This window comes from Sarcophilus harrisii, chromosome 1, assembly GCF_902635505.1.
Source record: "Sarcophilus harrisii chromosome 1, mSarHar1.11, whole genome shotgun sequence".
Taxonomy (NCBI): Eukaryota; Metazoa; Chordata; class Mammalia; order Dasyuromorphia; family Dasyuridae; genus Sarcophilus; species Sarcophilus harrisii.
In genome coordinates this window covers 710358562-710371536 of record NC_045426.1, presented here as the reverse complement: position 1 = coordinate 710371536, position 12975 = coordinate 710358562, and the positions used below count along the sequence as shown (strand labels likewise).

The window sequence follows — 12975 nt, the reverse complement described above, 5'->3', positions numbered from 1 at the left end:
CCCTAAAATGAGACTATGTATTTTATTTCTCATCTGTTAATTTGGGCGATCTATATTTTTGTAACTATTCGTCCATTTCACTTAGATCGTCAGATTCATTGGCATATAATTGGACAAAATAGCCCCTAATTATTGCTTTAATGTTGTCTTTATTGGTGATAAGTTCACTCTTTTCATTTTCATTTTCGTTATACTGGTAATTTGGTTCTCTTCTCTTTTTTTCCTAATCAAATTAATCTAAGATTTATCTATTTTGTTGGTTTTTTCATAAAACCAACTCTTAGTTTTATTTATTAGTTCAATAGTTTTCTTACTTTCAATTTTATTACTCTCTCCTTTGATTTTCAGAATTCTAACTTGGTATTTAATTGGGGGTAGGTCGTGCCCAAGGAAGATGGGGAACATCTGAGGGGCACAGATATGGGCAGTGTCTAGGGAAGACATGGACATCTAAGGGGCACAGATGTAGGTCGTGCCTGAGGAAGATGGGGAACATTTGAGGGACACAGATATGGGCAGCACCCAGGGAAGACACGGGCATCCGAGGGACACAGATGTGGGGTAGTGCCCGAGGAAGACAGGGGGCATCTGAAGGGCATAGGCACTCGGGTGGGAGAGCCAGTCTGAGCAAAGACGTGGAGACGGGACAGGACTTTGACATATGGGAGACAACAAATCGGGCTGGAGAAATGTGAATAGTCTGGAGGACTCTGGAGCCAGACTAGGGGAGGCTTCAGTGCCCTAGAGGGACCGGCCTCTGTCCCCAAGCTGATGGGGATCCCTTGGAGTTTATAGAGTGGGAGAGCGGGTGGTGTGCCCAGGGCTTCAGGAATGGCACCGGGAGCTGGGTGGAGGAGGGATGGAGGATGGGCAGGGAGGTCACCGCAGAGGCGAGCTGACGCGATCTCAGGGCACCCCCCCCCCCGACCCCACAGGGCCTCAGTGCTCGGGCCTCTTCGGGCCTAGGTGGGTCTACATGGCCAGACCTAGGAAGAGCCCGAAGGATGTGCCCTGAGCAGGTGCAGGACCCTCACTGGCGAGATTTGGGCTCCGGGGAGCCCCCGCCCCAGCGCTAAAGCTGTTTGGGGGCTTGCGGCTCCAGATCCTGGCTGGTGTGGACCCAGAAGCCCAGCAGCCCCTGCTCTCCCTAAGGACTGGCCGGCTCCTTCCCCAGGTCTTACCATGTCTGTTCCTTCAACAGGTGTCAATGAGTTTGATCTGCTGGTGATCGGGGGCGGCTCCGGCGGCCTGGCCTGTGCCAAAGAAGGTACGTCTCGGGGCGTCCCCTGATATACAGGACGAGGAACAAAGAAACAAGCAGAGAAGAAGAAGCCCTTAGGGAGGAGGGGTCAGGCTGGCTCCGTGCCAAGCCCTGGGGCTCCTAAGGGGGACCAGGGGAGCACTGCCCAGGGCTGGAGGATCCCTCCTGGGAGTCTGGGGGCTGAGCGGAGGCGGGGAGTCTCTGAGCCGGAAAGGTGCTGAGGACAAGGCCCCTCCTGGGAGGCCGGGCCCGGGCCCTGTGCCAGGCTCACCCCCTCTGGCCCCTGAGCTCCTCCTGGCCTTAGCAGACATGCTGGCGGGGGATACACTCATACCGGGCACCCCAGAGTTTGAGGTGGTGCCGCCCGCCACGTGCCCTGTGAGATCGGGAGGAAAGGGGGTGGGGGTGCCCACAGCGGGCAGAAGAAGCGACGGGGAAATGCCCTCTGTGGTTCTGAGAGGATGTGGGGAGGGGTCAGCAGGGGCCTCAGGCTCATTGAGGGGCTCACCTAACCTGCCTCCTTAAACATGCCCCTCCCTGGCTGCTGTGGCAGCTGGCAGGTTGGGGGTCCCAAGGGGCACCTGGGAATCCTCAGGGGTCACACCCTCCTCAGCACCATTGCTGTTCCCTGATGATGAAGTTAACACACTATACTCCTCTCTTTCTGTCTCTCTCTCTGTTTTCTGTCTCTCTGTCTTTCTTTTTCTATCTCTGTCTCTATGTCTCTGTTCTTTCTCCCTGTTCGCTCTGATTCTGTCTCTGTATCTCTCCCTGTTCTCTGTCTCTCAAATTGCAAAGCTGCCGACTTGGGAAAGAAGGTGGCGGTCATGGACTACGTGGTCCCATCCCCGAGAGGTGAGACATAAGGGCGATGCCGGTGTGGGCAGAGCCCCGATGCCCGGCTCCTGTCCTGGCCCTCCTTTGTCTGTCTCCCTTTGCCCGGAGGGAATGGGGCCCTCTCCTGGATGGGGGCCGTAGCTGGGTGGGATAATGGGAGCTCAGCCCCAGAGGAACGTGAGGCAGGAGGCCCGAGGGGGCCGGGCCCAGCTCAGACAGGGTGGCTGCGGGGGAGACCTCGAGCCTGGCCCTTTGTGCAGGCGGAGGTGGAGGGGCCCCTGGCCCTGGTCGCCCGTGTAGCTCGTGGTGATGGGCACAGTCCGGAGGAACATGGACCTCCCACATCCTTTCCTTTTCATCCCAAATCTCGAGCCTGAGTCCCATAAACCTCCCACTGCAGGTGGGTCTGGTTGGGCCCACGGGAGCTCCTGGCCCGGCATTCGAGGCCCCCCTGCTGATGTCCCACCGTTTCCAGCCTTGTCCGGCCTAACTGGGTCTGGCTCCCAGGCTCCGGCCTTGGCTGTGTCCTGGTCTGACTCCTGCTGGTTCTGACCCCTGGTTGTGCCACCTTCCTCCCTGCTCCCTCCACAGGGGGCCAGCCTTCCCTCCCCCCCCCACCTCCCTGGTCCCAGAACGGCGCATCCTTGGGGGCTGTGATGGGCCCTCCAGGAGCCGCGCAGGCAGGGACCCCGAGACCGTCCTCCTGGCTCTTCGCGGAGCACTGGGGGCGTCATGGGAGCACACCCTTGTCCTGAGGGGGGCGGTCTGGGAAGACCCTGTGGGAGCTGGGACCCCTTTCGCGCCACGTCATCCATCTGCCATGGCGGGTGTCGCCATGGGGTCAGGGCCCCGACCCCCAGAGTAAGAGGGATTCTGCCTTGAACCTCAGGCACCAGCTGGGGCCTCGGGGGCACGTGTGTGAACGTGGGCTGCATCCCCAAGAAGCTCATGCACCACTCGGCCAACCTGGGGCACACGCTGCGAGACGCCCCTGCCTACGGCTGGCAGGTGGCCCCCTCGGTGCCCCATAACTGGTAAGTGCCTCTCTGCCTCCCCCCGTCTTCATCCCCAAACCCCAGACAGCAGGAGGGAATCGGCCCCCGAGGCAGCAGCGGCTGGAGTCACCCCCTAGGGCCAGCATAGGGCAGCGAGACGGGCGTGCCAGCCACATCCCGGGGGGGTCTCAGACGCTGAGGGAGCCTTCAGGCCCGCTTGGGAGCAGACCGCCCTCGGTGGGGTCCAGAGGGGTTCTGGGGACTCAGAGCCGGGGAACTCAGGCAGGAGGCCCCGCCTGCCCTCAGAGCCGAGTCCGGAGGAAGCTCGGCCTGCCCGGGGTCCCAGACGTGGCGGGCACGTGCTGAAGGCACACAGGAGGCGCTTAATAGGTGCTGACTGATGGCTGCTGCTGGCCTTGAATGTCTCCTCCCCCTCCTCCCCCAGGCATCAGATGGCGCAAGGGATTCAGAACTACGTCAAGTCCCTGAACTGGGGCCACCGCGTGCAGCTGCAGGAGCGGTAAGTGTGCGTGGGTGCGTGGGAGTGTGCGATAGTGTGTGTGTGTGATATTGTGTGCGATAATGTATGTTATTGTGAGTGATATTGTGTGTGTTATTGTGTTATGTGTATTATTGTGTGTGTTACGTTGTGTGTGTTATTGTGTTGTTATGTGTTATATCATTTGTGTCTGTGTATGTTATTGTGTGTATGATATTGTGTGTGTTATTGTGTTATGTGTTACATTGTATATGATTGTGTTATGTGTGTTATATTGTGTGGTGTGTGGTGTTATGTGTGTTATACGTTATAGTTTATTATGTGTTATTGTGTGTTATTGTATTATGTGTGTGTTATTGTATAAGTTATTGTGTGTTGTATGTGTGGTGTGTTATATTGTGCTATTGTGTGTTGTATTGTCTTATTGTATTGTGTTATATTGTGTGTTACTGTGTTGTGTTATGTGTTATATTGTGCGTGTGTTATTGTGTGTGTTATATTGTGTGTGTGTCTGGGTTTGGGGCATGAGGTGCGCATGGGTGTGTCTGGGTGGGCAGGTGCCCGTCTCAGTCTGTGGGCACGCAGGGTGGGGCGGTCAGCACCAGGTGCCCTGGCTCCCCACTGGCCACAGAGGCCCAGGGCCCGAGTCCCATGGGCTCCGACCACCGGTCTTCAGGCGGCGTCTGCAGAGACTGGCCGGGACGGGACGAGGGGCTTCAGAGGCCCGGCCCTTCCAGGCGCGGGTCATTGGCTGATTGATCCTGTCCTGGGGGAAACAGTGGAGGCCGTGAGGGGAGCGGGGAGGGCGGATGTGGGGTGTGTGCCTGACCCCCTCCGTGGAGAGGAGAGCCTGGGAGTGAGAGCCCCGAGAGCAGGGGAGCTGACCGGACGTGGAGGCTGACCGGAGTGGGCTTGGCGGACTGGCGGGCTTCCCGGGGTGCCAAGGGTCCGGCTGTGGCATTCGCCCCCGGCCCCCCCATATGCTGGCCCGTGCAGCCTCAGAACCAGGCTCTGCACAAGCCAACTGATGCCTCCGGGCTTCCCAGGATGGGACGAGCCGTTCTTGTAACAGAAGCCCCCCGGCCTTCCTCTGTGGGACTTGGCGCGGGAAGGGCGGCCGACGGTCATCCAGGAACTTGGCCGGGAAGAAAAGGGGACGTTCTCTTCCTTTGGGGGGCCGGGGAGCGCGGCCCCTTCTTCCTCTGCTTGGTCTCGGGCCCTGGACACTCGGGCCAGGTCCCCATCCCCCAGCGCCCCTCGTGGGAGCCGCGTCCCACCCCATAAAGGCTCGCTTCTTTTCCAGGAAAATCAAATACTTCAACATCCAGGGCAGTTTTGTGAATGAGCACACGGTGCACGGGGTCGACAAGTCCGGAAAGGAGGTGAGCCGACGCGTTGAGGGGCTCCGGGGGGCTCTGGGGGGCCCGGGCCGGGCTGACGCGGCTGGGAACCTCCCTGGAGGTGTACACGTGCCCCTCCCAGTGGCAGCGGAGTGGGGGAGCCCGGGGTGGGGAGAGGGGCCCTGCCTCCCCGCAGCCGGCTCTGTGTCGCCCCCGGGCGTCGGGAAGCCCCCCGTTGTCGCTCAGCCTGCCCGGGTTCTGCTTTGGTTTCAGACGAAAGTCACTGCTGACCACATGGTCATCGCCACAGGAGGGAGGCCACGCTACCCCGACGACGTGAGTCTTTCTGCGGCGTGGTCCGCGCCCCGCCTTTGTGGCCCTCTGGCTGGCCGCGCCACCCTCCCCTGCCCAGGCCATCCTCACCGGAGCCCCCGCTCTGGGTCCGCACCGGGGCCTCTCCTCTCCTGCTTGGCCGGGCTGACGCTCCCCAACCTCCTCTCCTGCCTCCCCAGCCACACAACCCCGCTCGCTTAGGTGGGTTCTTGGAGGGCTCCCCCTTCCACCCCCTCCCCTCCCCAGCTGACGCAGTGCAGTATGGCAGCCTCTGCCCGTCGCTGTCCACGGAGCTCTTTCCACCTGCCCCCATTCCCTCAACCTTCCTTATCATACATTCTCCCAAAGGCCTCTGATCTCAGTGTTCTTGGTGCTCCCCCTCCATGCCCCCTCCCCCTCAGTGCCCCCCTCCCCCTCTGTGCCGCCCTCACCCTCAGTGCCCCCCTCACCCTCAGCACCCTCTTCATCCTTGGCACCCACCCCCTCACCCAGCTGTCACCGCCTCCTGCTGTTTCCGCCTCCCCACGCCGCTCACACCTGAGCCCTTGTCCTCCGCGGCTTCCCCTCCTCCAGCCCCTCACATGTCGCTCACTCCCCCCCTCCCCCATCTCTGGGGGCTTCCGCTGCCTGGGAAGCTGGTCTCCTTGGGCATGTAGAGCCTGGTCCCTCCCCCTCCCTTCAGTTGTCCAGCCCCGCTCCTCCCCCATGCCAGGCCTTTGCCTTCATACATAGGAAAGCGATATTTTGAACCCAAGACTTGGCCTTGATCCCACGTTTCCCAACGATGAGGTGCTTGGGGTTCCATGGCTTTGAGCCGAGGCAGAACTTGGACCCAGCCCCTGCTGTCCGGCCGGCCTCCCTTCCCTCCCGGCTTGCCTTCTCTCCAGCCTCGAATCTGCATCTTTGGCATCTTTGGCTGCTCTCCCCCTGGGCGGGCGTCCTGCCCAGCACTGGCTCGGGGGGGGGGGGCACCCGCTCCATGGGTGCAGCTCCGAGGGCGCCTCAGCATCCGTGCTCCCTGAAAGCCGCTCGGGGCCTCGTGGGACACGCAGCCGGGACCATGGAGGGGACCCCTCCCCTTACCCCAGGGTGGCCTGAGACGGGGGCAGGCACATGGCTCCAGACCCACCCCTTGTCTGAAGACAAGTCTTCTGAGAAAGTCGCCGACCCCGTGATGGCCGGACCCTCACATGTGCCATCTTCCTGGCAGGTGGAAGGGGCCAAGGAGTACGGGATCAGCAGCGATGACCTGTTCTGGCTCAAGGAGTCCCCAGGAAAAACGTAAGGGGTGAGGGGGGTGGCTGTGGGCACACGGGGGCACAGGTGGGGCTGGAGCAAGGAGGGCCACTGGGGGCACCTGGCCGGGCACGGGGGCGGCAGAACCGCAAAAAGCGACCTCCAGGGTCACTGCTCGCCTTTGAGTTCTCTGTGACATGGGAAGAACATGGTGGGAGGCAGATGGGGGGGGCGGTTTGTCCTGGGGAGGCTGGCTGCCCCCATGGGGAGGAAGAAAAAAAACCCCGGGGGGGGGGTTTTTAAATTTTTTAAAAAAAAAATTTTCCCAAACCCGGGGCCCCCGGGGGGCCCCCGCCAAAAAAAAAAAATTTTTAAAAAAAGGGGGGGGGCCCGGAGAAAAGAAAAAAGGGGGGGAAGAAAGAGAAAAAAAGGAAGAAAAGGAAGGAAAGGGGGGGGAAGGAAAGAGAAAGGGGGAGGGGGGGGGAGGAAAGGGAGAAAAGGAAAAAAAAAAGAAAAGGTTCCAAGGGAAAGAAAAATTTTGGGCCCAAAACCCCCCCCCCCCCCCCCCCCCCCCCCCCCTCCTTCCCTTCCTCCCTCTTCCCCTTTTTTCCCCCCTCTTCCCCCCCTTTTTCTTTTTTCCCCCCTCCTTTTCCCTTTCCCTCCCTTCCTTTTCCCCCCCCCCTTTTTTTTTTTCTTTTTTCTTTTTCTTCCCTTTTTCTCCCTTCTTCCCTCCCTTTCCTTCCTCTTTTCCTCCTTCTCCCTTCTCCTTTCTTTTTTCCTTTTTTTCCCTTTCTTCCCCCCCCCCTTTCTCTCTCTTTTCCTTTTTTTCCCCTTTCCCTTTCTTTCCCCTTTTTTCTTCTTCTCTTTTTTTTTTTTTTCCTTTTCCCCTTTTTTTTCCTTTCCTTTTCCCCTTCCCTCCCTTTTTCCCCCTTCTTCTCCCTTTCTTTCTTTTTTTCTTTCTTTTTTTTTTTTCTCTTCCCTCTTTCTTTTTTTTCCCCCTTCTTTCCTTTCTTCCCTTCTCTTTCCCTTGTTTTTCCTTTTCCCCCTTCCCTTTTTCCTTTTTTTTTTTTCTTCCTTTTTTTTCCCCCCCCCCCCCCCTTTTCCCCCCTTCCTTTCCCTTTTCCCCTTTCCTTTTCCCCCCCCCCCTTTCCCCCCCCCCGGGCCCCCCTTGGTTAAACCCGGGCCCCAACCCTTTTCCCCCCGGGGGGTTTTCCCCCCGGGGGCCCCCCCAAGGGTGGCCCCTTTTTTTCCCCCCCCGGGGTTAGGGGGGGACCCAAACCCTTTGGGGGGGCCCGGGGGGGTTTTTTGGGGGCCCCCCGGGGGGGGGGGGGCCCCCGGGGGGCCCTTTCCCGGGGGGGAAAAAAGGGGCCCCCCCCCTTTCCGGGGGAAAGGAGGGGAATTTGGGGCCCAAGGGGAGGGGGGAAGGCCCGGGCCCGGGGGGGGCCCCCCAACCCATTCCCCCGGGGGAAAAAAGGAGGGGGGGGAAAAAAGGGGGGGGGGAAAAGGCCCGGGGGGGGACCCCAGGGCCCTTTTTCCTCGGGGCCCCCCCTTTGGGGGGCCCGGGGGGGGGAAGGGGAAAAAGGGCCCCCCCCCCGGGCCTTTTAAAGGGGTTTTCCGGTTTTCCCCCAAAACCCCGGGCCCCGGCCCCTTGCCCCGGCCCCCCCTTTTTTCCCCCAAAAAGGAAATTTTGGGTTTTCCCGGGCCCCGGGGGGACCCCTTTTTCTTTCCCGGGCCGCCCCCTTTTCCCCCAGGGTTCGGAAAAGGCCCTTGCCCGGGGTTTTAAATTTTGGGGAAAAGGGGGGGAAAATTTTCCCCCCTTTCCCTTCCGGGGGGAAAAAATTTTTCCCTTTTTTCCCGGGGGCCCGGGAAAGGGGCGGGGTTTTTTTCCCCCCTTTTGGGCCCGGGGGCCCCCCTTTCCCCGGGGGTTTTTCCCCCCGGGCCAAACCCCGGGGGGCCCCCCTTTTTCCCTGGCCCCCCCCCCGGGCCCCTTTGGGGGCCCCCCTTGGGGGTTTTTCCACCCCCAAGGGGGTTTTTCCCGGAAGGCCCCCCCCCCAAAGGGGGGGGGCCCCCAACCCCCCCTTTCCCCTTTTTTTCCCCGGGGGGGGTTTAAAAATTTTGGGGGGGAACCCGGGGGGGCCCAAATTTTTCCCCCCCCCCCCTTTCCCGGGGGGACCCTTTAAGGCCTTTTATTTAAAAAAATTTTTTTTTTTCCCCGGGGGGGAAGGCCCCCCCCTTTCCCCCCCAAAGGGGGGCCCCCGGGGCCCCGGGGCCCTTTTTTCCCCAAAAGGGGGGGGGGGGGGGAACGGGCCCCCCCCTTTGGGGTTTTGGGGCCGGGAAGCCCCCCCGGGGCCCCGGTGGCCCCCGGCCTTTGGGTTTGGGGGGGGCCCCCCCGGGGGAGGGGGGGGGAAGGGTTTTTTGGGGGGGGGCCCCCCCCTTGGGGGCCCCCCCGGGCCCCTTTTGGCCCGGGGGCCCCCGGGTCTTGGGGCCCGGGGGGACCCCTGGGAAGGGGAATTACCCCCCCCGGGGGGGGGGGAAAACCCCCGGGGGGGGGGGGGGCCCCCCCCCCCCCTTTCCCCCCTTTAAGGGGGTTTTGGGGGGAAGGGTTTCCCCGGGCCCTTTTCCCCCCGGGGGAAAAGGGGGAAAAAAAAACCCCCCGGGGGGGGGGGGCCCCCGGGGGAAAACCCCCTTCCCCCTTTGGGCCCCCGGGGAAAAACCGGGGGTTTTGGGTTTTGGGTTTGGGGGGGTTTCCCCCGGGGGAAAAAGGGGAAAAAAACCCCCCTTTAAGCCTTCCCCCGGGGTTCCCGGGGGCCCCCCGGGGCCCCCCAACCCCGGGAAACCCTTGGGAAAACCCCGGGATGGGCTTAAAAGGGGGCCCCCTAAACCCAAAGGGGGCCCCGGGCCTTTTCCCCTTAAGCCCCCGGGGGCCCCCCGGGAACCCCCACCCCCCCCTCCCCCAGGCCCCCCCTAAGGTTTAACCTTTTTCCCCCCCAAAATTTTCCCCTTTTTTTTTTCCCCCCCCCCTGCCCCCCGGGCCCCCCTCCCCCACCCCCAGGGCTTTTCCCCCCGGTAAAATTGGGAAACCTTCCCCCTTTTTTGGGGGCCCCCCGGAACCCGGGTTTTTGGGCCCTTTTCCCGCCAACCTTTGGCTTTTTGGCCCCCAAAAAGGGCCCGTTCCCCCTGGGCAGAGGTCAGGTCTGCACCTTCCACCTCCTAGAGAAAGGGAAGGGTTTGGGGGGCATCGAGAACAGCCATCTCTGTCCTTGCGGCCCTTCAGAGGCTGCGTGCTCCCCCTTAGGTCGGTGGCATTGGCCTCTCTTCCACCCCTGAGAGTCCTGATTTTGTGAAATGAATCAGCAAGCTTTCCTTAAGCGCCTACTGTTTGCCCAGGCTGTGCTCAGAGCCGGTAGCACAAAGACCAAAAAACAGGGCCTTGCTCTCAGTGAGCTTCCGTTCTGTGGTCAGGAGCGCTGAGCACCACCTGGCGAGCGTACCCGGCACCAGAGCACAGGCTAAAGGCCTCTGGGAGGATGCTGGGCGTGGATGAGGCTGGGAAGGGGTGTCAGACTCTCAGAAGCGGGAGGGGACCGAGACCCAATGGCCCTTTACCAGCCCCAACAAAAGAGGGATCCCGCCTCTTCCTGGCAGCCTGCAGGGCCAGGGAGCACCTCACCTCGCCAGGCAGTTCATTCGTGGGCAGAACTCTGATAGAGCTTAAGAAGGTTCCCCTGACTCTGAACCCAAAGCTGCCTCTTGGCAGCTCTTTCCTTGCTCCTGGGCACACTGGGGCAGGTCTGCCCCAAGACGGGCAGGAGACCACCCCATTCCCTGCACCCCCCAGATCTCTCTTAGACCCGGCGCCCCAAGCTAAGAATTGAACCTGCCCTTTGCCTCTGGAGCTCCAAGGGCTTCCTCTGTCATAACGAGAACCCATGTCATTAGGGACTGAAGCCCCTGGGTGTCTGCTCACTGCTCTGGCTTTTCTGGCCCAAGCAAAGTCATGTCTCAGCTCCTCAGGGCTGTGTTTGGCACTGGGGACGTTAAAGGGGAGCATCATCCTGGGTTGGCATCTCTCTTCAGTAGACCTAGAGCTGCGTCTGGAGCTACTCGGGTCTGTGCCACTTGGTGACATGATTTGCAGTCCAACTCTGTTGCTTCTGTGCCCCCACCCTCATCGCCCTGTTCTGTGCCCCCTCTTGCTGCCTTATTTTGGGCCCCCTCACCACCTCTGTGCCTCCTCTTACTACCTTGCTGTGTCCCCTCTTGCCACCCCATTCTGTGCCCCCCTTGCTACCTTGTTTTGTGCCCCCTCACCATCTCACTTTGTCCCCCTTGCCACCCTATTCTGTGCCACCTTACCATCCTATTCTGTGCCCACCACTGCCAGCGGCAGCACTGTCCTCACAGCACATGGGAGAGACATTCAGCGCTTCCTTTCCTGCGATGCCATTCTCAGCCGGCTCGCAGGTGGGCTTTGCCATGCGTTCTGCAGACCAGTCCCTTAGCTAGCCGTGGTCTCTGGGTGACGACACAGGGTTAGGTGCCCAATGGCACCTTTGCTGAGGAAGAAGGGGGGAAAGAAGGAGGTTATGGGCAGGAAAGCCTGTGCTGCAGTGTCCCAGGCAGAACAGGAGCCTCTCCCCCCATACTCCCTAAGAATAAGGGGCAGTTGGGAGAAAGGTCTGGGGTCAGGTGTGCAGTAAGAGCCGGCACACTGATTCACACTTGGCCCCTGGCCCGGGGGAGCCGGCCTGGCCAACTCCCGCCTGGGGAGTTAGTTGTGGGGCTGCTCCGTGTCCTCTCTGAGAGTGACCCGAGGTGCGCATTGTCCTTCTTGCTCCCAATTTGCTCCCAGTGAGGGGTGGGGGGGGCCACAGCCTTTCCAGCCTAGGACTTTAGGTGGTGTGGTTGTCCCCCAGGTGCCCAGGGGATCCCTGCCCCTCTCGGGGGCTTCCTCTGCCTCAGGGGGCTTGGCCTGGGAATCAGAGCCAAGATTCCGATCCCAGCTCTCCTTATGCTCCTCCCATCCCTGGGCCCAAAGAGACCAAGCAGCCGCCTGTTTTATAGACGCAGCAACCGGGGGTCATGGTGGCTACGAGCGGCCCAGCGGCCCCTTCCAGCCCCAGTAGCTCAGAATGAACGCAGAGAAGGAACAAAAGGGGGCTTTGGGGTGATCGGCTTGGTGCCAGATAAGTGCCTGAGTCATTCAGTTATTGCAGGAGGACGCGGCAAGACCCAGCGCTTAGGAAGCACTCACTGCATGTGTTGTGCTAAGAGGAGCGGGGGGGGGGGGGGGGGGGGGGGGGGGGGGGGGGGGGGGGGGGAGGAGTTAACTGGTCAGTCCCAGGAAGAGGTCTGAGGGTTGTTGCCTTCTGTCCCACAGGAGCCCTCACTTCAGTGGGTGGGCTCCACCCACTCCACCTTTGGGCTGAGATTGGCTTCCTAAGCAGCTCATTCATACTTGTTGTAGACAGGGAGAGGGGTGTCCAAGGGGTGAAGGGTCAAAGGTCAGAGAAGCAGCCCTGACCCAGGGTTACACAGGGAGCTGTGGCCTCATAGCGCCGGGGTCCTGAGCCAGAAGAGCAGACCCCAGACCTGTGGGAGACATGTGGACAAGCCACTTCCCTCATTTGTGCCTCAGCTTGCCCATCTTTTAAATGGGGATACTCAGAGCCTTCCTCACCAGGCAGGTGCGTGTGCTCACACAGGGCATCGGACAGGGCGCATATGTGCCCCACACTCACACACACACACACACACTTTTCTCTCACACTCCTCTTCCTTTTGCACATACACACACACACATCCTCACACATCCTCTCACGCTCCTTCCCTTTGCACACACGCACACACCACTGGCCTACGCACACACCACTGGTCTGTGCTCTCCCCATGTTGCCGTGGCCCTACAGGAAGGATGTTGCACTTGGGGTTTCCCGTCCCAGCGTTGGGGGCTGCCCTTGACACTGTCCCCTTGAGAGGTTCCCAGGCTCCCTGTGGCTTCAGGAAGCGGCAGGTGTGTTTTTTCTGTGTGTCCTGGCGAGCGAGCCATGGGATCCCAAAACCACCGAGATGGCCTCATCCCCTTTCTCTCTCTTGCTGTTTTTTCTGTGTTTTTTCCCTTCCTTGAGGCAGGAGAGGAAAGGATGTCAGAGGTGGCTCGGGAAGAGCCGCTGCTGTTTGTTCAGGGCCGTTGTTGGCACTCGGCGCTCAGAAATCGTTTTCCACTCTGCCCCCGCGTCAGCCTGTGCGACCCTGCCTTCGTCCCCAACTGCCCGGAGATTACAGTTATCTGGTCAGACGCTCGGGAAGCCGGCTCGGCCTCAGGTCATCGCATGCCCGCGAGCCCCAGCTTTCCTGGCCCTCTGGAACAACATCCGGTACCCCCCACGTCTGGGTGTGCTGAGGGAATCTTCCCTTTTGGAGGAGGTTCTCTCCCTGGCGGGAGAGCCGTCAGCTGGCGAGCAAGTCGCTGGG

At 60.8% G+C, this 12975-nt stretch overlaps 1 protein-coding gene across 4 annotated transcripts in view; it reads left to right on the top strand.

Moving 5' to 3' along the window:
• Positions 1-12975, top strand: part of TXNRD2 (thioredoxin reductase 2) — a 56545-nt gene that overhangs the window by 7368 nt on the left and 36202 nt on the right. For all 4 annotated transcript variants that reach the window (XM_031948992.1, XM_031948990.1, XM_031948991.1 and 1 more), the window contains exons 2-8: positions 1202-1267; positions 2060-2116; positions 2988-3132; positions 3539-3613; positions 4896-4974; positions 5206-5268; positions 6476-6546. In XM_031948992.1, the coding sequence (XP_031804852.1) occupies positions 2089-2116; positions 2988-3132; positions 3539-3613; positions 4896-4974; positions 5206-5268; positions 6476-6546 (461 nt within the window). In that variant the 5' untranslated portion in view covers positions 1202-1267; positions 2060-2088. The remainder of the gene's footprint in view (positions 1-1201; positions 1268-2059; positions 2117-2987; positions 3133-3538; positions 3614-4895; positions 4975-5205; positions 5269-6475; positions 6547-12975) is intronic.